Source organism: Drosophila persimilis, unplaced genomic scaffold (genome assembly GCF_003286085.1).
Source record: "Drosophila persimilis strain 14011-0111.01,24,50 unplaced genomic scaffold, DperRS2 tig00000804-arrow-arrow-pilon, whole genome shotgun sequence".
Taxonomy (NCBI): Eukaryota; Metazoa; Arthropoda; class Insecta; order Diptera; family Drosophilidae; genus Drosophila; species Drosophila persimilis.
The window spans coordinates 454,198-478,358 of record NW_020825356.1 but is presented as its reverse complement, the minus strand read 5'-3'; the positions used below and the strand labels follow the sequence as shown (position 1 = coordinate 478,358).

Sequence of the window (24,161 nt, the reverse complement as noted above, 5' to 3'; positions counted from 1 at the left end):
ATTATGTTACAAATAATTTCATGTACAATCCCCCCGCACCACCCCCCTTTACCATTCCTGTAACCATCTGCATCTGCATCCGCAACGAAAACTCAATTATTAAATGTTAAGGCGCACCAAAAAAAGACATTTTGCCAATTAAAACTAATTTAAAATAATTTATGCTATGCGTCATCTGTGTGGCATCAACAAACTCTCTGCGCTGTGTGGGTGTCAAAAGAAGGGAGCCAGCCAATGTCTGGAAATGCTGGCTGTCTGCTGTCGGACTTCCCTTCCCTTCCCTTCTAAACATATTGTTCGACTAAACCACAAACAGAAGAACCAATATGTTTTTGTATACCCATTGAATGCTGGTAAGGCTATGATCGCGATTTGATAGAAGAAGGTGCTTTGCTTATTTGCTGGAATTGAGGGAACCCTTTGGGAAGTGGTTATTCTTTAGAGCTTTATCAGCTATCAAGGAATTCATCCACTGCCACATTCGGTGATAGATTCTGCAACGGACGTAGATTCCCCTAGGCGAAAGGACATGCTACGAATCTCCCAAACAGAGACCAGATACCGAAAAGATATTGACTCAAAATGGCTATATAGATGGATTTTCCCCTAACCAAAAGGACACACATCTGGGCACAGAGACTAGGTGTTTCCTACCTGTGTGCCTGGATACCGATCTATAAAGATACACCATGATTTTTGTATGGATTTATTATAAGAAAGGGGCATCCTCTAGTCTTAACATATGTTTGTACACCCCACATAGGTTGATTGGTTCTATAGGGTTCTTATTTACTTTATTTGGTTTATGTTTCTGTTGCCGCCCTACGCTTCCGCTTGTAGCTTGCAGCTGTCCCCCCACAATCATCATCTCCCACAAAGGCAACATGTTGCATTTGTCTTTTCTTCTTTTGGGGTGGGCGGTGACCCCGCCTGACCCAGATGCATATAAATGTACACAACATAAAAATATCTATTGGAATATATAGAGATTTACTCGGCACGGCACGGCACGGCGCGGCACGGCACGGGCACACGCAATCCTCCAGCACAGCATTTTCATTGCATAAGTCGAACGAATGAACACGCATTTAATTAGGTTTATGGGAATTATGGCAAATATGCGAAACGTTTGAAGAAAAAAGTCAACAAACAAGCAAAAACCCCCCCAACAAATGCTCCAAATAGCGCGGCAGCCGCCGCCACTCTGCCCCCAGCGGCGGCAAAAGGCAAACAATGCAGAATTATAGCATAACTTTGGATTTTCGCATCATGTAATATCTATCGCGACTGTATCTGTATCTGGGTTGTGTGTGTCTCCATCTGTCTGTCTGTCTGTCTGTCTGTCTGCTGCCTTTGTTGATTTGGAAATTCATTATTATTCGAGACTTCTTCTTTTATTATTTATATTTCTTATAACACCAGAAACAGATCTTTTTGCATTTGTATTTTTGATTTATTTATTTATTTTCTCCAAGCGATGACACTGCCAAATCCAATGGGGGGGATCTTTGTTTAGTTTTAGTGGCAGTTTTCCCTTAGTTTTTGGGTTTTTCTACCTGTCTGCTGCCTTTACGCTTCTCGAAATTGTGTGATTCCTTTGATATCCACTTTAAGAGCTGTTTTTGGGGCTATTCTGGCATTACCAATCATTGTATTAATCTGCCTAAGCAAAGGAACACTATAACAGAGACCTCATGAAGACTTTCAGACTATGAAATAGTATTGATTTCCGATTTTAGATCAAAAAGTTTGCAAAATGTACTGGAAATAACGATCATGTTTTGGATTATTTACCAAAATAAATGGGATTTACTAAGAAGAAGAGAATAATACAAATGGCAAATGGCCAGTCATGTGTTAACGCATGGAACTATCGTAGCTGGCTCGATAATGGAATAGAATGTCCGGAAAACCTCTCAATGTGCTCGAAGAATCTGTAGAACTTGTCTCCGTACGAAAGGATTTACATCGATCATCATCTCATCAAGCGCGTAATAAATATTTTATTGCACTTCTGGTCGTGTTTAAATTTCATATGACGTATCTTCCTCTCAACGGCTGTGAGATGTCTTTCTTTTGTTTAAAATTCCCCACAAATATCTACACATTCTCGTGTTTTTTCGTATAATATTTGGTTTATTTTTGTAAAGAACAACTGTTTTTGATTGAATTTCGTTGAATTTACGGGTCTACCGGGTGTACACGGACTTACGTACCTGTATGTATGTATGATCCATACCCATCTGGTAAATCTGGTTGTAATTTCACATGAGCAAGTGCCTGGGTGCTGGTTGGAACGGGTTTTATTTATTTTTTTTTTTCTCTCCTACCGGCTTATCCGTACGGGGTACTGGATGAGAGGGCAGGTTGTGCCAGTGGGGATTCCGGTAACGATTCCGGATTGGATTTGAGCGGTGGCGGACGCCCAGGCAAACGCTGAGGCGAGAGCTCCCGAGAGTGCGAAAACAAAATTCAAACGCTGATCTGCAGACTTCTTTTCTGTAAGACCTTCTTCTGAAAATCGCTTCTATCTCTGGAATTTTCATGATGGGTATCTTTATAGTCCCAAGGCTGTAGGTCTCCCAATCTCCGAATCTACCAATGCTACAAAAACGGGCTTTTTAAGTTGTTTGTGTTTCTTATTTGTTGGATGACTAAAATTTCCTTTTTTCCCACCTGAGAAGCGGCGACGGAGAAGCAATGTGTTAATCTATTCGAGTTCGATTTTTTGTGTTTTTTTTTTTGTTTTTTTTTGTTGCTAAAAGTCCAAACGCAAACCCGGCTTTGGGGGGGACTTCCCGTTCCCCACCGCCCGAAAACACTTGAGAGGAAAAAGTGAATTTTTTCATAGAAAGTTGTTAGGCAACATTTTGCAACGAACAAACAACAACAGACGACAAGCGACAAACGACAAACGACGAAGACGTTGAATGGCGAACGGGGCAAACGCATTCGATACTTGAAAATAGAAAATTGTAGCCCAGTCGGTGCAGTGCACAGCCGCACCCAAAGACCGACATCCGATGCCGAAAGCAATCTGAAAGCCAGTTCGACTTCATGTTTCACTTTCTAGACGCCATGCCCCCAGCCAGGTCCATCCCAGTGGGTCAATCCGGAGACGAACCGACAGCCACACAGATCGTAGATGAAACGGAGAGAAGTTTTCCTTTTCCTTTTCCTTTTCGCAATGAAAGTTAGGTGGCTCAATGAACTCTACACTTCTTGTGCTCCCAATCCGTGGCAAGGTGTTCGACACAAAAATCGAACTGGAACATGCACGCACACAGCCACTGCAGTGGCAGTGTGGCGGCAGTGTGTGTGTGCCACAAAGTGTGTCACGACAACAAACAAACAACAACAACAAAAAAAAGCTGGATCGTTAATGACGCCATCTCCATGGTGTTGCCTCCAATCGTTCATCGTTTTGTCGTTCCGTTCCGTTCCGTTCCTCTGCAACGTCTTGGTCTTTCGATTGAAGTCTCTCGATTTCTCTTGTTCCCTTTCTCTGTGTGTGTGCCTCGTTCTCGTCTCGTGTCTTCCTTTAAACGCTTTTGGCCCGACCCATAACCAATTTCCAAACGCCAAACGACTGCAAAACGTTGGCGAAAAGAACCCCAACCGAAACCAAAGCCAAACGACAAGCAAAAGTTAAGTTGAGTTGAGTTTCGGATGACCAAGTGACATGCAAACCGAAAGAATAATAGAAGCCATTCCCCACTGGATGGATACCCTAGTGTGGTACCATTTATGGATGATCTTTACATAAAAACCCCTTCATATACGAAATTTGCGAAGTCACAGAAGAAGTCACAACCTTTGTTGCTGTAAGAAATTTCCCCTAAACCAAAGGATACATTCGTTTAGCAATGCAATGCTTGAAAATAGGTGGAAATTCCGTAAATACTTTGTATTTACGATAAATATTCCTGTTTCAATTTAATAAGAATATCGAAAGAATATTGTTGGTTAGCTTACAGAAAAGTTCTCAGTAAAGAATAGAAAATTAGCTGATACGGAATGGTAAATAGCCAATTACGGGTGAGCGTGGGAGCTGTCACATGCACGTGGAATGTACTATGGATTTTTGTAGTTGGACTTTGAGATTTCAAATGACAGTCAGGCGTGAACAAACGATTTCATAAGAACCAATATGCTGAACAAATGCTATCCAGCAGCGGAAAAAAGCAGGGTATGACGACACACAACATGGAAACATGACAGAAAAATGATGTCAAAGCCAGCGGGCAACACGAAACATCGACGGGCAGGCCACAGAACAACAAAAACAAAAAAAACATGAATGATTTTTGTTCTCCGTGCCTCTGTCTCTATCTCTGTCTCCATTTGATTGTAGGTGGAAGACAAGACACAAAGCCAAAGCAAATCAGAGCAAGAGTCAAGAGACGTAAGGGTAAAGGGTAAAGGGTAAAGGTTGGGCCCCCAATAGAATGCCAGATATGACCTTGACACGCACATGAACACACCTTCCTTCCGTCCTTCCTTCCGCTGGCAATAACCGTAACAGAGAATACAGAAAAAACAGAAATGTAATCCAAAAATGGCAATAAAAGAGCTGCCATACCCATGCATGACCGACTGCCTCCGCCTCCGCCTCAGGCTCTGCCCCGCCTTCATGCCCCCCGCTTTTCTGCCATGTGACGACGGGGAAACCTTGCCACTTATCATCGGCGATCGTTTGTGTGGGTGAGAATGCGTCGTGCCGTGCCCCCCTTCTTCAATGCTAATCCGCATATCTGTTCGTGACAGTTCGAACGGGCCACAAAATGTGTCAAAGTCGAAACGTGGAATGGAAGGAATGGTATTTCTACACACAGGAAGTGTGTCTATTCAGGATTTGACTCAGTAAAACATTTCCGTCTCGGAACTCGGAAAACTTACGTTCAGTGAGCTGATGGCCGTAGCTCTTTGTCTAGGATAGGTCAATCGATAAGAATCGATGACTTTCCGGTGATGATTTGACAGGAGGGCTTTCGACAATGTTCTCATTGATTTTCGAGGGAGAATCTGCAAATTCTCAATGAACATAATATCGATCCTGCGTATCGCTCCCTTTAGCGATTCCTTGAATTTCGTCTACTTAAGACCTAGTCCATAATTTTAGCCAAAGTATCAAAATTGCTTTAGTTTTTGCTTTATTTAGAGATAAACTTTCGTGCGGCACCCACCCCCATTGTTAAACTCTTTCGTTTCTCTCTTTCGATTCATTTCAGATTCTCTTTTGAATCATTTTAAATTACATACCTTTCGATTCAGTCTCTTAGAACATATTTTGATACTCTTTTCATTAATTCTAAATACTCTATCGACTCTTTTTTTCAGATACAGATACAGAGATCTAATTTCTTCGGCGGCTATATGTTTTTTTTTCATTAAAATTTTGATTATTTTTGGAATTTGCTTGGCCCGATGTAACTACGATCTGTTGGTATCTCTAAAATCTAATTCAATCCGAAAAACAAAATAGATAAAATAGAAAGAACCACAAATCTTGTATGGTCAACAGAGAAACTTGAACTTAAAGAATAATATGTATAAAAGGGTAAGTATTGCATCCAGCCACTGACACTTTTGCCGCCTGCACGGAGACGGACCCTGTCGCCTGCCTGTGCCTGTGTCCATGTGTCCCTGCCTTTAGCTTGCGGGTGTGTGTTTGTTTTACCTTTTACACATACACAAAAACAATCAAAACAAAGCAAAGGAGCGACAGAGAAAGAGAGAGAAAAATATAGATAACGGAAAAACATGAACCTGCCTGCGCGCCTTTCGACCGCCGCCGCCGCCGCCTGTGAAGGCAAATAAATGCAAGGGTACGGGAAGGGACGGTGTATTGTATTTGGGTTTTTATTTTTTCTTTCCCAGGCACTTTCTTTGGGATTTGCACAGGTGACACGAAGATGTCACCCCACATCCGTATCCGCAACTGTCTGCGGGGGCATCAGCTGTTCCCCTTTCCCCCTCCCTTTCCCGTTTACTACTCACCGCAAACATCCAGCCAGCCTTCGACGCGACTGGGGTAGGCGAGGGCAGAGCCGCGGCTCAGATACGTTCGTCTTCCCATTGTGTGTGTGCGTGTGTGTGTGTGTGTGTATATGCGTTCGTGTGAGTGGGTGGGATGCTGTTCTCTCCCGCAGGTGCTCGGCCGCTCACTCTCTCGCTTCTCGCGCTCTTGTTATTTCCTCCTTCCAGCAAGTGGTTGCTGTGCTTTGCTCGCTCTCTGTTTCTCCCTGCTGTTTGGGGATGCTGCTGCTATCTCCTTCTTAAGCCCTGCCGATGATGCTTGGGGATGGATGCTGAGTACACCCGGCTTTTGCTCTCCCGCTCCGTCTCCCACTCTCTCTCACTCTCTGGCTGATAGTGGGAAAATTCTCTCTCATTCACCGTTGGCCTCTTATCGACTCTTTGATTTGGGAATGGGGATGTTTTTCCTTTTTTTTGTTGTTTTGAGATTTATTTTGGATATTTATTGATTTTGCGGGAATTGAAGCCAGTTTTGTTGTTTATTGTGGCATATTTGTGTGGGTATTGCACTTGCCCCATATAAAACGAAATGTTTGAACAACCACACACCAAAAAAATAACAACACAACACTATGAAATGATTGTTTCTATCGATGGGCCACTCTTTTCAGCTTCTTTTTTCATATCAATATTTAGCGATTATCTCTGTTTTAGCCTTATTCGTCGGTTGGGGCTCTTAACAGCTGAGATCGGCCCCCGGGGCCATGGAGATCATCCGTGGAGTGGAGCTATGCTTCTCTGCTTTTTGTTTTTGTGGGTATCGTATCTCTTCAGCTTCGGTTTCTGCTTATTTATATACATACACGTACATATGTATAATTTATTGTTTGGTTTAATATTCTCCAATGAAGGCCGGCCGCCGCATATTGGAGTTGTTTTTGTCGCGCGCGCTCCACCGAAACCAGAAATCGCTTTCGTCAAAAATACAAATATACATATACACTATATGTATGTGTGTGCATGTGTGTTTGTGTATGCGTTTTATTTTTGTGTATTATTTTTAACAATTTTTTATACACACGACATCGACAAAACGAAGACGAGAAAATCACGACTCCAGCAGGGGACACAAAAGCAACAATTGTATGAGGGCTCCTCCCTCCGTTCGACAGAACTTATTTACACTCCCGGGCAACAACAATATAAAAAAACCACCAACAAAATAATTTCAAATATATACATATACGTGCACTGGCACTGCACTGCACGATGCACGGGACGAGGGAAAACGTTTAAAACAGCGTGCGCGTTCGACGCGCGCAGCAACCGCCAAAATATCGCCAATTCTATAACATCCACATTCAAGGGTATCAAATAGGGTATCACATCGGGAGAAACACGTTAAGGCACCCAGTTATTTTTGTGCTGTGGGATTTATCAAATTATCAACGGACTTTTCTGAATTCAGAAAAAAATCGGACACTACTATTTTGTTGCTTCATTGTCCGCGGCGGCCCGATAAAGATTCAAATTCAATTTGCGTTGCGCCAAAAAAAAATAAGGTAAAATCCACCCACCACTTCGCCTAATATACCTTGTCTTCAAAGTATATTGACCTCACACGCGAGGTGAGGTTCGAACGAACCTTGCAATTTGTTTTTCCTGGTTTTGGCTGTTGCCCATACCCTTTTTTATAGCGCATTCAAAATTACGACTCATTTTTGCGTCGCAGAAGAGAGCACTCTCCTGATCAAATATACGGTCTGACCCTTAGAAATATACCGTTTTATTTTCAACATATACCTTACATATACAGATGACAAAAAACGAACTTAGCCCACTTAAGCACCCGCTATTTAAGCCGGTGAAAACCCTGAACTAAGCCAAGGAAAATAATACTTGTTTTATATTCGTCTTGGAGATCTATCCTATCCTTCCTTTTCACTTAAACAATTCACCATTTTGATTCACCCTGAAGACAACTGTATCTGATAGATTAATAAGCTGTCCTCAAGATTGGCTACTTATTAGGACTGCCTCATATTATATTGTGCCTAAAAATTATATTATATTGTGCCTTTCCTGATCGGTAGATCGGCAGGTAGTTGCTTTTGTCCACTAAAATAGTATGGTCACTCTATTTGCCCCATAGAATAATTATTGGCAACAGTCTGTAATTTTATAAAAGTTCCGCAACAGTGGTAAAAACGTTCGCAACATTCAGCCAAATTATCGAATATTTTACATTTTACATATGCGTTTTGTGAATTTTTTACCAGTTCCTGGCTCAAAATACTCAAGAATACTAAAATGTAGGCAGAAAAAATTATTAATGATTAACGCAACTATAACTCTGACTTAAGTGTACCCATACAATTTTTGTAAGCTACGTTCATAGAACGAGCTAAAAACAGATCGTTATCACCTTTTAAGCTGGCGGAGAACCTATTTAACCCCCAATAGAAATATGATAAATGTATGGAAATAGACTTTTTCATGGATTCAACTTAGTTTACTATAAATTCTAAACGGTATATAGCTTGACTGGTGAACCTCTAGGATCGATTGTTATTATATTTCTTCTAAGTTTTAAAAAACTGACAAGCTTTTCAACCCTTTAGGTGTCGATGAAAACATACATACATATGTTGCAAATGTGTATTTAGCGTGTAGTTAGCATGTCAAAACATTAATTTAGTGGAAATTTTTGTTGACCTGTAAACCGCGGGAAAAAGCATGTTATAGAATTGAAGAAATGTTTGTTATCCCAGGCTCCAATAAATGCAGAAACTTGTCGGTCTCTATTTTAAAGTTATTTCAACAAAATTTTTCATTGTATGGCCGTAATGAGACCAAGAATAGGTATCGGGATCGAGATATACATATATGTGAGAGAAAGTCAATTGAGAAAGAGTCATTATTACTTAGGTTTCCAAGCTGTTTGGACAACGAAATTAGATTAAAGATATAGGGTATACAAATGCCTTTACTCAAAAAACATTTATTATGATATGTAGCAACTTTTTGTTGACATTCTTTGCGTAAGTCTTATTTTACATTAGCCAAACTTGTAGAGAGTTGGTTCATCAATCGAATAAAATTATGCTTTCGGGACTAATGGTCCTTCTTAGCCAGTAATCATAAGCCGAATATCAAAGTCGAGGAATATGGTTTGTGATCATGGATAAGAACGATTAACCCATTGTAGACCAGTGGGTATTCAAATACTCTCCACGAAAATTATGAATCTTGCGGTTTCTAGCTTAAAGTTAGGTACACACGATTACAAACAATTTGCAGAAAAAAAAGAAAGTGTTGGGTGAAAGAGCGGATTTCCAAAAGAGATGAAAAACGAGTGCATCAGAACCTTTTAAAAGAGCTACAAAATGGCGTTCAAACGTGCAAATTTTATTGCTGCAAATTGTTTGCATCGTAGCTTTAACGCAGTTCAGGTGAAAGATATCGTGGGGATTCTTTTAAGTTAAGAGGAAGGATATTATATAATTTTTCATTAATATATATGTTTATATATTATATTTTATATTTTCCGCGGTTTAACTCAAGTTGCTATCCGTTTAAATGATGCTTAGGTGGGCGAAGTTAGTTTTTTCATAGGTATATGGTATATTTTTTGAAAATGAGACGGTATATTTCTGAGGATCAAGCGGTATATTTGATCAATAAAGCCGCGGTCACACTGCATCCGAACGTGTGTGTGTTTGTACATGAGAGGTGTGTTGTGTGTGTGTGTGTTCGCGTGGCTGGTGCGCGCTGTAAAAGAGAAAGATTTTCCACTTCTAAGTTTTATTTTGGACTTGAGGAAAAAATTCGCAGTGTAGTGTATTGTCGCGCATCAAAATTAGAAAAAGCGTATCGAACCAGCACCGGAGTGTCTCGGCTTCCAGCAATATATAGCGTATATCTATATGTATGTCCGCATAAGTTGAGTAAAAACTATTCACGGCAGATAAGCAGAAAAGAGTGAAGTTAATATAAAGAAGCCGAGCGCCGCACTGCCAACCAGAAATTGTGCAAAATGAGTGGGGATGTGGCTGCCGAAAATGTAAGTAATTTTTTGTATGGTAGGGGGGAAGGTGGCAGATTTTGAGGCATTGTATTTTTATATAATTTACTTGTTAAATGGTGCATCAAGAGTGCAAACGTGTTGAATATTGCAAGAACTCGGGCCAGGCCCAAAAGCCGTGCCTGGGGTCGCCGCATCGGCAAGTGTCTCGGGCCGTTCATCCCACAGCTGAGATAAAAACCCGTGTGCGTACAACACATTGCATTGAAATCGGGGCAAACGCAAACGCAAAAAGCTAAAGCAAAGGCATAAAGGCCTTTTAGTAATTGACGAAAATGGCGACAATGCAAGTAGCGCAGAGCAAGCAGGAAGGCCGCTGTCCCGAGAGAGTGAGTGAGTGAGCGAGTGACCGAGCGAGAGAGAAAGAGAGAGGGAGACAAGAAGAAAGCGAAGTCGAAATGTATTTGGCACAGTGTGGCCACACATAAATACCGCTTTTGGTATTTTGGAAATTCAGAACTGGTTGCGAATCGTCCAATGATCTTTACCCCTATCTTTCCACCGAGATAAACCCCTCTTTATCTTTTTGATGTACCCGTTACCCGCTACCCGCTACCCATCAAAATGACGGTTGTCACATCACCCCCGAAAAGTACCCTGCTATTGCAATTATTAAATAACTTCTGAGGGCTGTCTGCCATGAAAGTGTGGCCACACTACACATAAACTCAAATCACATGTGTTTGTTGTTGTAATAGCATTTCATTTATGTACATATGTAATTGCAAATGTGTCCCAATTTATTTTTTTTGCACCTTTATTCATTTTCTAACTTTTCTGATAAGCGTGTGTCTGCATTTGATACACACCACCCTGAACAGGCGGTGGTCCTGGTTCCGGTCCCGGTCCCCCCCTCTAACCCCCACCCATTCCAATACAATCGCAACAACAACCCTGCAGTGCAGTGAGCATGTGTGTTCGAGTGTGCGTGTGTGTGTGTGCGTAGCCTTGATCTGATGCACAGAGCAGAGCGCCCACGTTGAAAAATTATGCTCCAAAGAGTCAGAAAATGAAACGAAACGAAACGTTTTTCTGTATTCCATTACGCTGCTCATGTACTTGTCCATAAATATGTGCATGTTTGTTTGTGTGTGTGCGTGTGTGTGTGTGTGTGTTTGACTGTCTCTGAATGTGTGTGTGCCCATTGTTTGGCATCGTCGTCGTCGTTGTCGCCGCGGTCGGTCGTGTCTTAACCTATTCCAAATGAAAAAAGAGCACCTCAGAGAGCGGCACGAACACACACAGGAGGAACATTTCCTGTCGCCATCGGCCATCGTTTTGGCTCTTTATCTGCTTCTTCTTACCCTTCTTTTCCCACATTGAACATTTTCTTACGCTGCGGTAACAACAACAGCAACAACAAATAACATCAGCAGCAATCGAAAAACATTAATTTGTTAGGGTTGATTTTTCACCACGTGGTGGCACACGGAGACGGAGGCACACATACAAAAAATAAAAAATTAAGTCAAAGAGTCGTAGAAAAGGGCAAAGAATTAGCAAAAGAAAACATAAAACATATAATTAAATAAAGAAGTCATCAGTTCATGGTTTATTTGTGAGAGGCACAGCTCCTTCGAAGGCACACACCCCAGCGATATGATGGCCATACAGGTTCTTGATTTTTTTTCCCCACAGAATTTTCCGTCACCCATACTCAACCATTTGTCTCCCTCTCTCTCCCTTACAGACTATCCACGTGCAAAATGGTGGCGGCGGCGGATGTGAGGTGCAATCGAATGGAGTGACCACCAATGGGCACCACCATCATAATCACCACAACAGCCACCACAGCAGCAGCAGCGGCGGAGGCAGTGGCAGCAGTAGCAAACATAAATCCTCCAGCAAGGACAAGCACCGTGATAAGGACCGCGAACACAAGAGTTCCAGTTCCAGCTCGTCGAAGGATCACAAAAGCAGCAGTCGGTAAGAGGCAACGGGAGTGAATGCACACCCCCATCAAGGAATCATACTCAAAAATCTATACCTCTGTCTCCTCCTCTCTCTCTCGCTCTCTCTGACTTTTATACAGCGACAAGGACAAGCACAAGAGCAGCAGCAGCAGCAGCTCCTCGTCAAAGCATAGGGACAAGGAGCGCGAGGGTGGCGGCAGCAGCAGCAGCACCAGTAATTCGCACCGCAGCAGCTCATCGTCCAGTCACCGGGACAAAGATGGAAGCAGCAGCAGCAAGCACAAGTCGTCATCATCATCGTCTTCTGGGCACCACAAGAGCTCGTCCCGCGATAAGGAGCGACGGGACAAGGATAAGGATCATCGCAGCAGCAGCAGCAGCTCCTCGAGCCGCGACAAGCATCGCGATCGCGATCACAAATCTTCATCTTCGTCGTCAAGCTCCCGTGATAAGGAGCGCAGTCACAAAAGCTCCTCGTCCTCCTCATCGAAGAGCAAACATTCCAGTTCGCGTCACAGCTCCTCCTCACAGTCGAAGGATCCTTCCTATGATGGTGTGTTCGTAAAGCCGGAGCCCGTCTCACAGCCAGCGCATGACCACATCAACCACACAGCAGATCTCTTCCATCTGCAGCACCAGCAACAGCAACAGCAGCAGCAGCAGCTGCTGGATGTCCCCGATTCTGCACTCTGCAATGGCCTTAGCAGCGGCAGCAGCAGCGGCGACCTCGGTGGCCATGTCCCTGGCAGCGGCATCGGCGTCGGTGGCGGTGTCTATAAAAACGGATACGAGGAGAATGTTATGGTTATCAAAAAGGAGGATGAGAGCTTCAATCTGTCGCAGGCCAGCTCCTGTGACTACTCCATGTCCCAGTTCCGAGCCGATGAGCCACCGTTCACAGTCAAGCATGAGGATAGTACCTACAACGAGGAAGATAGTACCATGAACGATAACGATAACGATGAGGATGAGGAGATGGCCGTCGACGAAGATGCCGACGATGACGAGGAGGATGTACCCCTGGCCATGCGCAAGCGCAAGCAGGAGGCACCAGATCACAGCCAGAGCCACAGCCACAGCAGCAGCCACAGGGCCCACCATGATGGTAACGATGACGATGATGACATTCCCCTGCTGGCGCGCAAGAAGGTCAAAAAGGAGCACAAAGAGAAGTCCAACAAAAAGAAGCGTATCAAAGAGGAGGCCGACGACGATTACGGCAGCAGCAAGCACAAAAAAAAGAAAATCAAGAAGGTAAGTCCCTGATCCGACCCACCCAGCCTGGTGCGTTTCCGCCCCGCGCCCTTGGAGCCATGGTGTCTCTCATCCCACACACACATTCCCATTCACAGGAGTCTTCCGAGATCAAGACCGAAGTTGTGTCTCCCACCAAGCGCAAGGGTGCCAAGGAGGAGGAGGAAGAAGTGTGGAGATGGTAAGCTATAAGCAATTCCTTGAGTATCTTTTGTTTTTTGGCCATCTGTGTGTGGATCATCCATCCATCATCCATCACCCATTTGCATCGTCCGCCCTGGGTCCATCTCTGATCTCCGGTCTGGTCTGGTCTGGTCTGCTGCCCACGCAGTCGCTTTCGCATTCGAAATTCCCCGTTTGAATCGTTGACGTGTGCACCCACACACGCCACACACAACATCCATGTGTCTGCTGTCTGCTGTGCGCGCACACATGTGCCTGGCCTGCCGACTGCCGAAGTTTGAATGTCACTGACCTACATTTTGAAAGTCACAAAAGCAGGCAAGAACAACAACACTAAAACACAGTATGTTCCAGAAGTCTGTTTACCTTCGTCTCGGCGTAGTTACACGCTCTTTTGGCTGTGTTTGTGTGTGTGTGTGTTCGTGTGACTACTGCCTGAGCGAGCAATTACTGTATTTTTGTTGGACACTGCCAAACATTCGCTGCGCAACGCGTGCGCCTTGCTATCAGCTGTTCGCTGGCCGTGAGGCCCCCCCTCCCCCACAAACACTTCGTAAACCACTTTTGAGGTTATGTCAGCAGCTGCTACTGCCTGCTGCCTTGCTGCTTTGCGTAATGTGAAAAAAAAGAAAAACAAAGCAAAAGCATCAACCGACAGCAAACGACGACAAGCGCTGCGCTAAATGGCAACTGCTCTGTCGCCGCTGTGCCGGTGTCTATGGGGAAAACACAAATCGTATTTTATTTTGCAAGATCAGCGTTTGGCAGTCTCTGTTTGCGCCGCTGCCGCCAAGAGGCGCTTGCCGCGAAAGCGGCAACCAGCGACAGGCTCCTCCACTGGCCAACAGGGAACCATCAAATGGTTATTTGCATAGACAAAGTACAGACTCAAGGCAACAATAATCTAATATCGAATCGCACAATGTGTTTCATTCCAGGTGGGAGGAGGAGAAGCGCGAAGATGGCGTCAAATGGTCAACGCTGGAGCATAAGGGACCGGTATTTGCACCGCCGTACGAACGTGTGCCTCGCAATGTGCGCTTCTTCTATGACGGGCGACCGTTGGATCTGTCCGAGGAGACGGAGGAGGCGGCCACCTTTTATGCGAAGATGTTGAATCATGATTACTGCACCAAGGATATATTCAACAATAACTTCTTCAAGGACTTCCGCAAATCGATGACGTCCAAGGAGAAGGAGATAATCAAAGACTTCCGCAAATGCAATTTCCAAGAGATGCACGAATACTTCCAGGCCGAGTCCGAGAAGCGTAAGCAAGCGACCAAGGAGGAGAAGCTGGCCAAAAAGAACGAGAACGAGGCCCTGATCAAGGAGTATGGCTTCTGTATGATCGATGGCCATAAGGAAAAGATCGGTAACTTTCGTTTGGAGCCTCCAGGACTGTTTCGTGGTCGCGGCGAGCATCCAAAGATGGGGATGATCAAGCGCCGCATCGGCGCCTCTGACGTTTCGATCAACTGTGGAAAGGAGTCAAAGGTGCCACCACCGCCGCCTGGCTCGCGATGGAAGGAGGTGCGACACGACAATACCGTCACCTGGCTGGCGTCCTGGATCGAGAATGTCCAGGGACAGGTCAAGTACATTATGCTGAATCCGTCGTCAAAGCTGAAGGGCGAAAAGGATCACATCAAATACGAGACGGCGCGCCGATTGGACAAGTCCATTGATAAGATTCGTGCCACCTATCGCGACGAATGGAAATCGAAGGAGATGCGTGTGCGACAGCGGGCCGTGGCCCTGTACTTCATCGACAAGCTGGCGCTGAGAGCGGGCAACGAGAAGGACGAGGATCAGGCGGACACCGTTGGCTGCTGTTCGCTGCGCGTCGAGCACGTTCAGCTGCACAAGGAGCTGAACGACAAGGAGAATGTGGTCGTGTTCGACTTCCCCGGCAAGGATTCCATACGCTATTACAACGAGGTCGAGGTGGAGAAGCGCGTCTTCAAGAACCTCGAACTCTTCATGGAGCACAAGAAGGAGGGCGACGATCTATTCGATCGCCTCAATACCCAAGTTCTGAACGAGCATCTCAAGGAGCTGATGGACGGTAAGCCCAATGTCTGAAAAGAGCAATCCTTCAACTTCCGTTCTCCCCTCCCCCCAACCCCCACACTAATCCTCTGTGTGTGCCTCTCCCTCTCCTCCCATCAAACAGGACTCACGGCCAAGGTGTTCCGCACATATAACGCATCGAAAACGCTCCAAAACCAACTGGATTTGCTCACCGATCCGAGTGCGACGGTGCCAGAGAAATTGCTCACCTACAATCGGGCCAATCGTGCCGTTGCCATTCTGTGTAACCATCAGCGCTCCGTGCCGAAGGGCCATCAAAAGTCCATGGAGAATCTAAAGGAGAAAATACGCGCCAAGCGCGATGCCATCGATGATTGCGAGTCCGAATACCATGTGAGTAGAGTCGCGAGATCGATTTTATATTTGAGAAATGAAAAAACTTCAACTGTTGGATGTTGTCTAGGATTTGAAAAAGGCTGCCAAGCGCGGCTCGGTCAAGGAGAAGGTGAATGCCGACAAGAAGGGCAAGCAGCTGGAGCGTCTGAAGGACCAGCTTAAGAAATTGGAACTACAAGAGACTGATAGAGACGAGAATAAGACCATTGCCCTGGGCACATCTAAACTAAATTATCTCGATCCACGCATATCGGTGGCTTGGTAAGTGCTGTCTCCCGCTTCGCTCTGTTTGCCCGCCCCAAAACTAAATAAACTAAATGCCTGCGTTCTTCGTTTCTGCAGGTGTAAAAAGAATGGAGTACCGATCGAGAAGATCTTTAACAAAACGCAAAGAACCAAATTTCTGTGGGCCGTGCACATGGCCGATGAGAATTATCGTTTTTAAATATATACTTCTCCTCCGAATATCCACACATGCCCACACCCACACCACCTACTCACACACACTACACACACACACATGTGCATAGACAGTGCAGGATAAGGATAACACCCTAGCCAAAACCATGCCCACCAGGGACACCAGGAACACTAGGAACACGCCACAACAGGACGGCACAAGGGACAACCGGAACGGACACGGGTGTTTTATGCAAACTGTAATGCATATTGATGGGTATCCTGTCCACGGTAATCCGTATCCGGGGATGTGTTTGGTGTTTCGTCTGTTTGCCCCCCGCCCAACTCCCCTACCCTCCCCCATCCCTGGTTATTTTTTTATTTCAAAAAGTGCGCCACTCCGCTGAAGTTTAACTTGCGAATCGTCGTACACTAACTACCCACACACACACACAGACAGACACACAAGCTCACACTTTTATATAGATATACTACCTATATATGCTATATATATGGTATGTGCATGTGGGCGTATTCGATAATCAGAAAAAAAAAACAACAAAAAACTTAATTTAAAAGCGAACTTTTTGTAAATGGATGACAACATTCGGTCGTCATCCGGTGTCGTCTGCTGTCTTATAACAAACAAAAAAAAAAGCAAAAGAACATAATTTTTCTATGTTAAGCCTTTAAAAAAAATAAACTTTTTTTTGAAATAGGTCTTCAGCGTACGCATAATTAATATATTATTTAAATTTTATCAATATGCATTAAGTATAATCACATACATATATGATAAAATTAAACAATTACAAGTTTTTTTATGTTTACCTATAGTTGATTTTTGTTTAGCAAAAGAAATGTCCTTTTTCACTATTAAATATAAACGATTCGATTACGATTCATACGAACAGTTCGACAGAGGGAGAGACAGAGAGAGAGAGAGAGAGCGCGAGCGAGAGGGAAAGGGAAAGGGAAAGAGGAGAGCCGTGTAGCCCAAAACATTTTAGCATAGCATAATTTATTCAATTGAAAATGAAACAAAAACTACAAAAAAAAAGAAGTTCTCGTAAGCAAGAAATCCAAGAAAACAAAAAAATTGTATCAATAATTGATCAGTTCAACGGTGCGCCAATCATCGTTGATTGATTCGATGGAATGCACCGATTATTTTGTACCTTAATCATTTTAGTAAAAAAAAGAAAAAAAAAACAAAAAAAAAACACTGTAATAAACGAAAGAACAATTCTTTTGCAAAACAAAACTTTTTAATAATTTAAGTGAGAACCGAAACTGCTTTACATACACCCCCGCCCCCACACAGGCACCCACACACAGACACAGATTTATATAAATACAAGCATGCATAAGCATAAATTTAGACAGGTTTCAAATACTCTTCTGTTTCGAAATCCAACCCAAAATCAACAGAGTTCATATTGTATACTTTATAGATCGTTTTTAGCATGTGCAATTAGACGGAGGAAAATATACTTAGAATATTTGGGGTAAAGTGTGAGAGGTAAATCAAACTTTCAGGGTCAAACAATCATGCCAGGCTCTGACCAGCCCAAAAGGCTTGTTCTTTGTTTTTTGAATTTCATATTGAGAGAACCGCTTAGTCCGGTCCAGCCCGGGCATGGCTGTGCCTTGGCAGCGAGAACACACTTTACCTCGTCCCACCCCCCCATCCATCCATCATATGATTTATGATGACGTTTTGTATGTAGTACTGTACTGTATTTAAAATTACTCAAAAAAAAAAAAAACAAAAGTGAAAAAAGTGAATAGAAAGCAGGAATCGTTCTCCTACTCCTTTTGATTGCTTGTGTGCGAGTCCAGGCCCGCCCCCCCTTTAGCATAAATAAACAAAAAAAAAGGATTTATATATAGACACACCCACACCACTCACACACACATATGATAATTAGTAATTACACATAAAATCAATAGTTTATATGCGTATACTCGTATATTGACACAAGCAGACACGTGAGAAACGCTTTCAAAAGGCAAAAACAAAGGAAACACCCCAGCCCCGCCCCGCCCCCAATTTGTCTCGTGTAGCCCCTATCCCCTGCCCCAAAAAATACACATAAACATGGCATATTACAATATTGATATAAGCAAGCAAAAAACAAAAAATGAAAACATAGAAGAAAAAAAAAACAAAACAAACCACAAAACTATTTTAAAATAGAAATGCAAATAAAACAAAACAATTCAACATAAGTTAATGTAATTGTAATGGAATGATGCAAATATACATACGACAACATATATTTAATTTTAAAAATGAATTCCAATATGATTTTTTCACTTTTCGGGAGATGGGGAGAGTGAGATTGCATTCTCATTGCGGCTGTCCATGCTTTCGTATGACCTAAATTTGGTGGGAAAGAAGAACCAAGTTCATGCGCAAACCAACACCCAATGTCCTTGTAATTTTATTATTATTCTGCTATGTACATATTTAGGTACAAAAAATAAAAAGCAAAACGTAACTCCCCAGTTTGAATTCCAATTCAAAATTGTATGGCTAACGGTCGGCAGGTCCGAAATCGATAACAGAGATGCATCTGAGTCGATAGTTATGCTGGCTGATCGGCGTTGCCATACATCCCGTTCAAATTTGACTTTTGCGCTAACGAACGCCGTGGAAGAGGCAAAGAAGCGAAAAACTGACGCTCCTCGCACGAAAGAGAAACCTAACTGTGGTTAAACTGTTCAGCAAGTGCAAAATATTTGTAGCTGGAAATAATGGCAGGTGCTGCGAGTCACACACAATTGATAAAAATGCGCGCCAGCGCCGAGGCGGTGGCGTCTCTGGCCGGCAGCAACAAAGGAGCACAAGTGCAACAAGTGGCGTGCAGCAACAACAACAACAGCAGGAACCTATCAGCCATTATGGAAAAACTGCAGGTGGACTATGGCAAATACAAATACACGGTATATCGCTGTGCCAGCAAATTTGTGGCCCTGCAAAAAATCTTTCACAGTGAGTAGCGTAGCAGCACACACACACAGGATCTCCAATGGATCTTTAACCTTATCTACTCCGCGTGGACAGCCAGCAAAATACCATACAAACTAGTGCTGGCCATATTGGAACGCCATGGCATGCCAGCCAGCAGTGGCAGCAATCTCAATCTGATGGTGCCACCCTTTCAGTTGACCTCGCTGCTGCACGACATCTACTTTGCCTGCGAGAAGCTGGGCCACTTCACCAAGACCAGCAGCTACACCCTGGAGACAGCAACTGCCCTGCTGGCGAACTTCTTCTGGAACATCTACGATCCGTGAGTGGTGCAGGAGTCGGCGTCCGTGATACTCTACTCTACTCTACTCTACTCTCTACTCGATTGCAGGCAGCGACGACACTCGATCTCTCTGCTGGAGATCAGGGTTACCTTCCTGCTGCTGTGCAAACTCTACAGCAGCGAGCACATGGTCGGCGACTTCTTTGGGCTGCTGGCGGAGAGCAGGTCCCAGAGCGTGTCGCGGTTTGCCTTCGAGCAGCTGCTGAACACGCTGAGCAAATTGCTCAGCTATCTCGGGGAGGCCAAGGCCTATGGTGTGCACAATCTGCCGCTAATGATGGAGCAGTGCTTTGCGCGGTGCCCGCACAATGCCAGTGGATTGGGGGAGCAGCAGTTCCACGGTCTGTGGACTACGACCCAGACACGCTTCCTCATCTACGGCAATCTGTTGGCGCTGATCAAGCGCATCGAGGATACCGAGCATTTGATCCACAGCAATCCTTGCGCTGGCTGCCGGCTGGAGCATATCATTGGCATACGTTTCAAGTGCCAGGTGTGCCGCGATCTGTCGCTTTGTTTGCCCTGCTTTGCGGCCGGCTTTGTGGGTGGCCGGCACGAGGCCACGCATCGCATGTGCGAGGTGTTTGTGGAGGATCAGCCGCCCCAGAGCTGGACCCGGTATTTGGCTCGCCTCTGCGGCTGGATTACCCATCCGCAGAAGACGCAGCGTGATAGAGCCGAAGAAGAGGAGCGACGCGGGTTCTGCAATGCCCAGGAGAGTGCCAGCGGCGGCAGTCTGGGGCAGCCATCCACGGCCCCCGAGCTGGCACCCATACCCGCGGAGACGCGTAGTTTTCGCTGCAACTCCACCACGAAGCCGCCATTGATGGAGAAGCAGCATCAGCAGCAGCCCCAGCCTCAGCAGCAGCAGGAGCTCTGTTCGCTGACGGGCTTGGCCACAACCGCCAGCCAGGCCTCAAATCGAATGCAATCGATTATTGATCGCCTGCAGCTGCAGAATGTGTGAGTCCTGGCATTCCGTCCCTGTGATGGGATCTTTATAGAATTGTTTTTCGATTGCAGGAAACTGGAAACTCAGCTGCAGCTGGTTTCCACAACTTCCAGTGCCCAGATCTCAGAGTTTCTGAGTGCCCATCAGAGTTTTCTTTTACAGATAATTGAGGATATGCGTCAGCTATCGGTAGGCGTTGTCACATCCCGACACCCTGGCAAACCATTGATTACTTTTATTGCTTCGCTTGCAGAGGGCCTCCACAGCTACATCGCCCACAGGGCCAGCCGTTCCTTTGACCAACTCCACTTTCCTTAACTCGAGCACACCCCAGAGACAACAGATCTTCGATATGTATGCCCCCGTGGGGGCCAATCTGACACATTCCAGTGCGTACAATGGGCTCTGTCAATCAATCAGTTTATCCTTCAGCCAATTAATTTCCTTTGCAGTTAACGGAGCCGAACTGAATCGCAGCTATCTGGAGGCCAACAAGTCGGACTACTCCTTAAACGACATTAGTCTGTGGTTCGATCAGCGACGTTCAAGCATACAGAATGGAGGAGCAGCGCCCCTATCGTTGCCCCTGCCGCTGGGCGCTCTACTCGAACAGCATCCGGTTAATGGGGATGGCCGTGACACAGAGATGGCCAACTTCAAGCTGCTGCTGCACAAGGTCAAGGAGATTGTCGAGGACTCGTATAGCGACAATGCCGAACTGTCGGCTGCCACACAGAATCTGGAGAATGTACTCGACAGCATCATCAAGACTGAGGAGCATCAGCGACGCAGCAGCACATGAAGATACTTTAATTCCTACGATTTATAGTATAGATCAATATGTTTATATGTTTGTAAGCAAAACGAATCCATCCTGACAAAGATCTAAAGATCTTTATAGACTATAAGCTACTTATGCAATCCCAGAATCGAATGCTTTAATCTGACGATCACAATACAACCCACATATCCAAAAAAGTCGCATGAATGACCGGGCAAATGCCGGCATGATATATCACCTCAAGGAATTAAAATTAGTAGACATCGACTACTGTAGATCCTGCGAAATGGAGAAGGAAACATCGAAACACATCCTATGTGAATGCCCTGCACTCTATACAAAAAGATCTCAAAAGCCTAAACATACGGGCACACAATCCTACTGACCGGTACAAAGGATCTACATATGATGGAAGTGCAACAAGGCCTTGGAATAAAAATAATAATAATCTCCACCCCAAAATATTATTCGTCCTCTTGCGCTTGAGTTTTTATCACAGATGCCAGCACATCGCTGGCCATTTGCAGCTGATGCAGGTTCGTCAGCTCCTTCAAACGATCGTCTTGCTGCTGTCTGCCATCCTTTTGTGTTAACAACTGCGACCAGGCAAGCAGCTCTTCGCGGAGACTCGCCTCAAAAGCCCCAGCCACATCGTCGGGTGCCGTATTGTATTCGTTCAGCTCCAGAACGGAGAGGTTACAGTGCAGCTGCAGGAGATCGCGCATTAAGCGATGCAGCAGGAGACGGAGACGGGCCCGGGTCTGGGCATAGACATGCCAGTGCTGGCCGGGATCATCGCGTAGCAGCAGCACTCCACACCATTGCGACAGGGGCTGGCTGTTGTAGAAGATATGCTGGACGGGAATCAAGGCAGTGCTCGTCGTGGTGGTGGTACAGAAGGCATCAAGCATATCCACATCAGAGCCTGTAACGAAGATCAGCACTTAGTTTAGAACCTTATATTTATGGAGTGATTTATGGCGAGGCTTACCGCGATCAGACGAGGCTTGATCCGTACTCTGGGTCGTGATCAGCTCAAACGCCAGCTTGGAAATGAGTAGCTGCTCGAATCGAGCACAGTCCTGCACCGCCTGACCCTCGAGAAACTTCAGTCGCAGGGCACAATGTGCCGTCTGTGTCATGATCACGGCCAGAAAATCCTGATGCAGTGTGTTGGGAGCAAACCGAGGGGCCAGGGCCTCGGGATGATTCAGCAGAGCTACGACATCAATGGTCGCCAAATGCATTTGTCGTATGCTACTCCCTGAATCCTCCACGCCATTTCTTATCTCATAGATGGCCAGTAGCTGGAGTTTCTCGGCTTGGAGTAGATCTTCCAGCCGCAGACGCACAAGCAGCACGGCCGTGCAGTCCGGCAGCAGCTGGGAGGCCTTGGCCGCTGGGCGCCAGTTGAGACGACGACTGTGCTGATCCTGGCAGGCCCAGAATTGGGCCAGATCATCGTAGTCTTCCGGTGGCTGGCGATTTGGTTGGAGGGGCAGTTCGTACAGACGATGCTCGAAACTGAGGCTGCCCCCATTGTCCAGATGGAGCAGCGGGCGCAGGCAGTGGACAATGGACAGGCGATTGTTGCCCGCTATGTTAGCCAGGAGGGTGCCGCAGACCACGAAATCGCCACAGACCCTCGTCCAGACATCGCCCAAGCGTCTCAACAGCTGTTTCTCCTCCAGCAGCAGGGAGCGGCGGCCAGGCGAACCGAAGGTCTGCAGTTCGAGCGTGCGGGAAAAGTCCAGCTGCGTCTGGACGCGCTGGCTGCAAAGCTCTGCCTGTGCTGTGTGGACCCGCTGCAGCAGCCGCTCAAAGTTTTCGTTCGGAAAGGTGTCGGCGGCGATGCTGTTGGGGCTGGAGGACTCTTCTTTGTCTTGAGCAGGCTGAAAATCGGTGCGCTGGCGCTTACCATTGGTGAAGCGCAGCTCCACGTAGGCCTGGTACTCGATGGGACCGCTTACCATCCTGAAATTCTCCACGTGATCGTGTTGGGCCACCAGTTCAAAGTTGGCGCCAAGCTCTGGGGGTCGGCGCAGGACCAGCAGTAGCTGCCAGCAGTGAACCAGGATGTAGATCTGCTCTTGCAACCACTCAAACTTGCCGATGCCGAGGGGCAGCTCCTCGCCAGCTGGCAGCATGCTGTGGTTCACTGATGACACGGACTCATTGCCATTGTTGGCCACCGTCTCGGCCTCGCGCCTGAGAAAGCTGCTCATGGGGCCATCATAGGCCTGGAGTTTTGTGGCCAACTGTTTCAGCCGGCTTTCCTTGAGGTCAATGTGATGCAGAAGCTCCTTCTTGCGAAACTCGTAGAACTTGAGATTGCGGCCAAGCACCAGACTGGACACGGTCCGCCCGTGGCCACGCCCCAGATGCAGATTGGAGCAGAAGGCTATGCTGGAGCGCTGCAACAGCAACTGCGGCACATTCTCCTCTACAAACGGCAGCATTGTAGCGGCAAACAATTGGCAATATTGACAAATCGGTGCACAAACGGATATCGAAAACCGCGACTGGCGCGCAAATTTCACAGAGTTGATTTTGGAAACTATCGGTACCTACTATTGATATCATCAGCACAACAATTTTATAATTCAAATTCCATTTAAATGTAACGACACAGTTTAATCTAATCCTCACTAATCAATCTAATCGAAAATAGGCCAACAAAATTAAATACCTATCGAAATCAATGTGGACGCATGTAAACCAAGGTTACCTAATCAAGCTATTTAAATCGACGTAAAATAATCTTTAATAATTAAAATTTAATCAATATAGAAAGTGTTATGTCATAAAATGCAACAATTTCCTAACTTCAAATGGTAGTCGATAATCAGGCGATCGATTCTTCAAC

General features: G+C 45.4%; 4 protein-coding genes across 7 annotated transcripts in view; 2 read left to right on the top strand and 2 right to left on the bottom strand.

Annotated features, from left to right (window-relative positions):
* The window catches only part of LOC6597587 (probable Ras GTPase-activating protein), a 42,959-nt gene extending 36,000 nt beyond the window's left edge, over window positions 1-6,959 (bottom strand). For both annotated transcript variants that reach the window (XM_026993132.1, XM_002022738.2), the window contains exon 1: window positions 6,001-6,959. In XM_026993132.1, the coding sequence (XP_026848933.1) occupies window positions 6,001-6,079 (79 nt within the window). In that variant the 5' untranslated portion in view covers window positions 6,080-6,959. The remainder of the gene's footprint in view (window positions 1-6,000) is intronic.
* A 2,776-nt stretch (window positions 6,960-9,735) lies between these two features.
* On the top strand, window positions 9,736-16,966 carry LOC6597586 (DNA topoisomerase 1). 3 transcript variants are annotated; one of them, XM_026993136.1, is made up of 8 exons: window positions 9,736-10,042; window positions 11,754-11,989; window positions 12,096-13,230; window positions 13,329-13,411; window positions 14,352-15,481; window positions 15,590-15,840; window positions 15,911-16,104; window positions 16,186-16,966. In XM_026993136.1, exons 1-8 carry the CDS (start codon window positions 10,016-10,018, stop codon window positions 16,286-16,288), a joined length of 3,159 nt encoding a protein of 1,052 aa, XP_026848937.1. In that variant the 5' UTR covers window positions 9,736-10,015; the 3' UTR covers window positions 16,289-16,966. The 3 variants fall into 3 exon arrangements, with proteins under 3 accessions (XP_026848937.1, XP_026848938.1, XP_026848939.1); XM_026993137.1 differs by lacking the exon at window positions 9,736-10,042 and adding an exon at window positions 11,303-11,677; XM_026993138.1 differs by lacking the exons at window positions 9,736-10,042; window positions 11,754-11,989; window positions 12,096-13,230; window positions 13,329-13,411 and adding an exon at window positions 14,082-14,275.
* A 1,954-nt stretch (window positions 16,967-18,920) lies between these two features.
* Window positions 18,921-21,492, top strand: LOC6597585 (dystrotelin). The gene is made up of 6 exons (XM_002022736.2): window positions 18,921-19,240; window positions 19,313-19,541; window positions 19,611-20,525; window positions 20,586-20,703; window positions 20,768-20,903; window positions 20,967-21,492. The coding sequence occupies exons 1-6, from the start codon at window positions 19,003-19,005 to the stop codon at window positions 21,314-21,316; spliced, it is 1,986 nt and encodes a 661-aa protein (XP_002022772.2). The 5' UTR covers window positions 18,921-19,002; the 3' UTR covers window positions 21,317-21,492.
* Window positions 21,428-23,763, bottom strand: LOC6597584. The gene is made up of 2 exons (XM_002022735.2): window positions 22,287-23,763; window positions 21,428-22,220 (listed from the first exon to the last, which is right to left on the bottom strand). Exons 1-2 carry the CDS (start codon window positions 23,752-23,754, stop codon window positions 21,760-21,762), a joined length of 1,929 nt encoding a protein of 642 aa, XP_002022771.1. The 5' UTR covers window positions 23,755-23,763; the 3' UTR covers window positions 21,428-21,759.
* Between the last annotated feature and the right edge of the window lie 398 nt (window positions 23,764-24,161).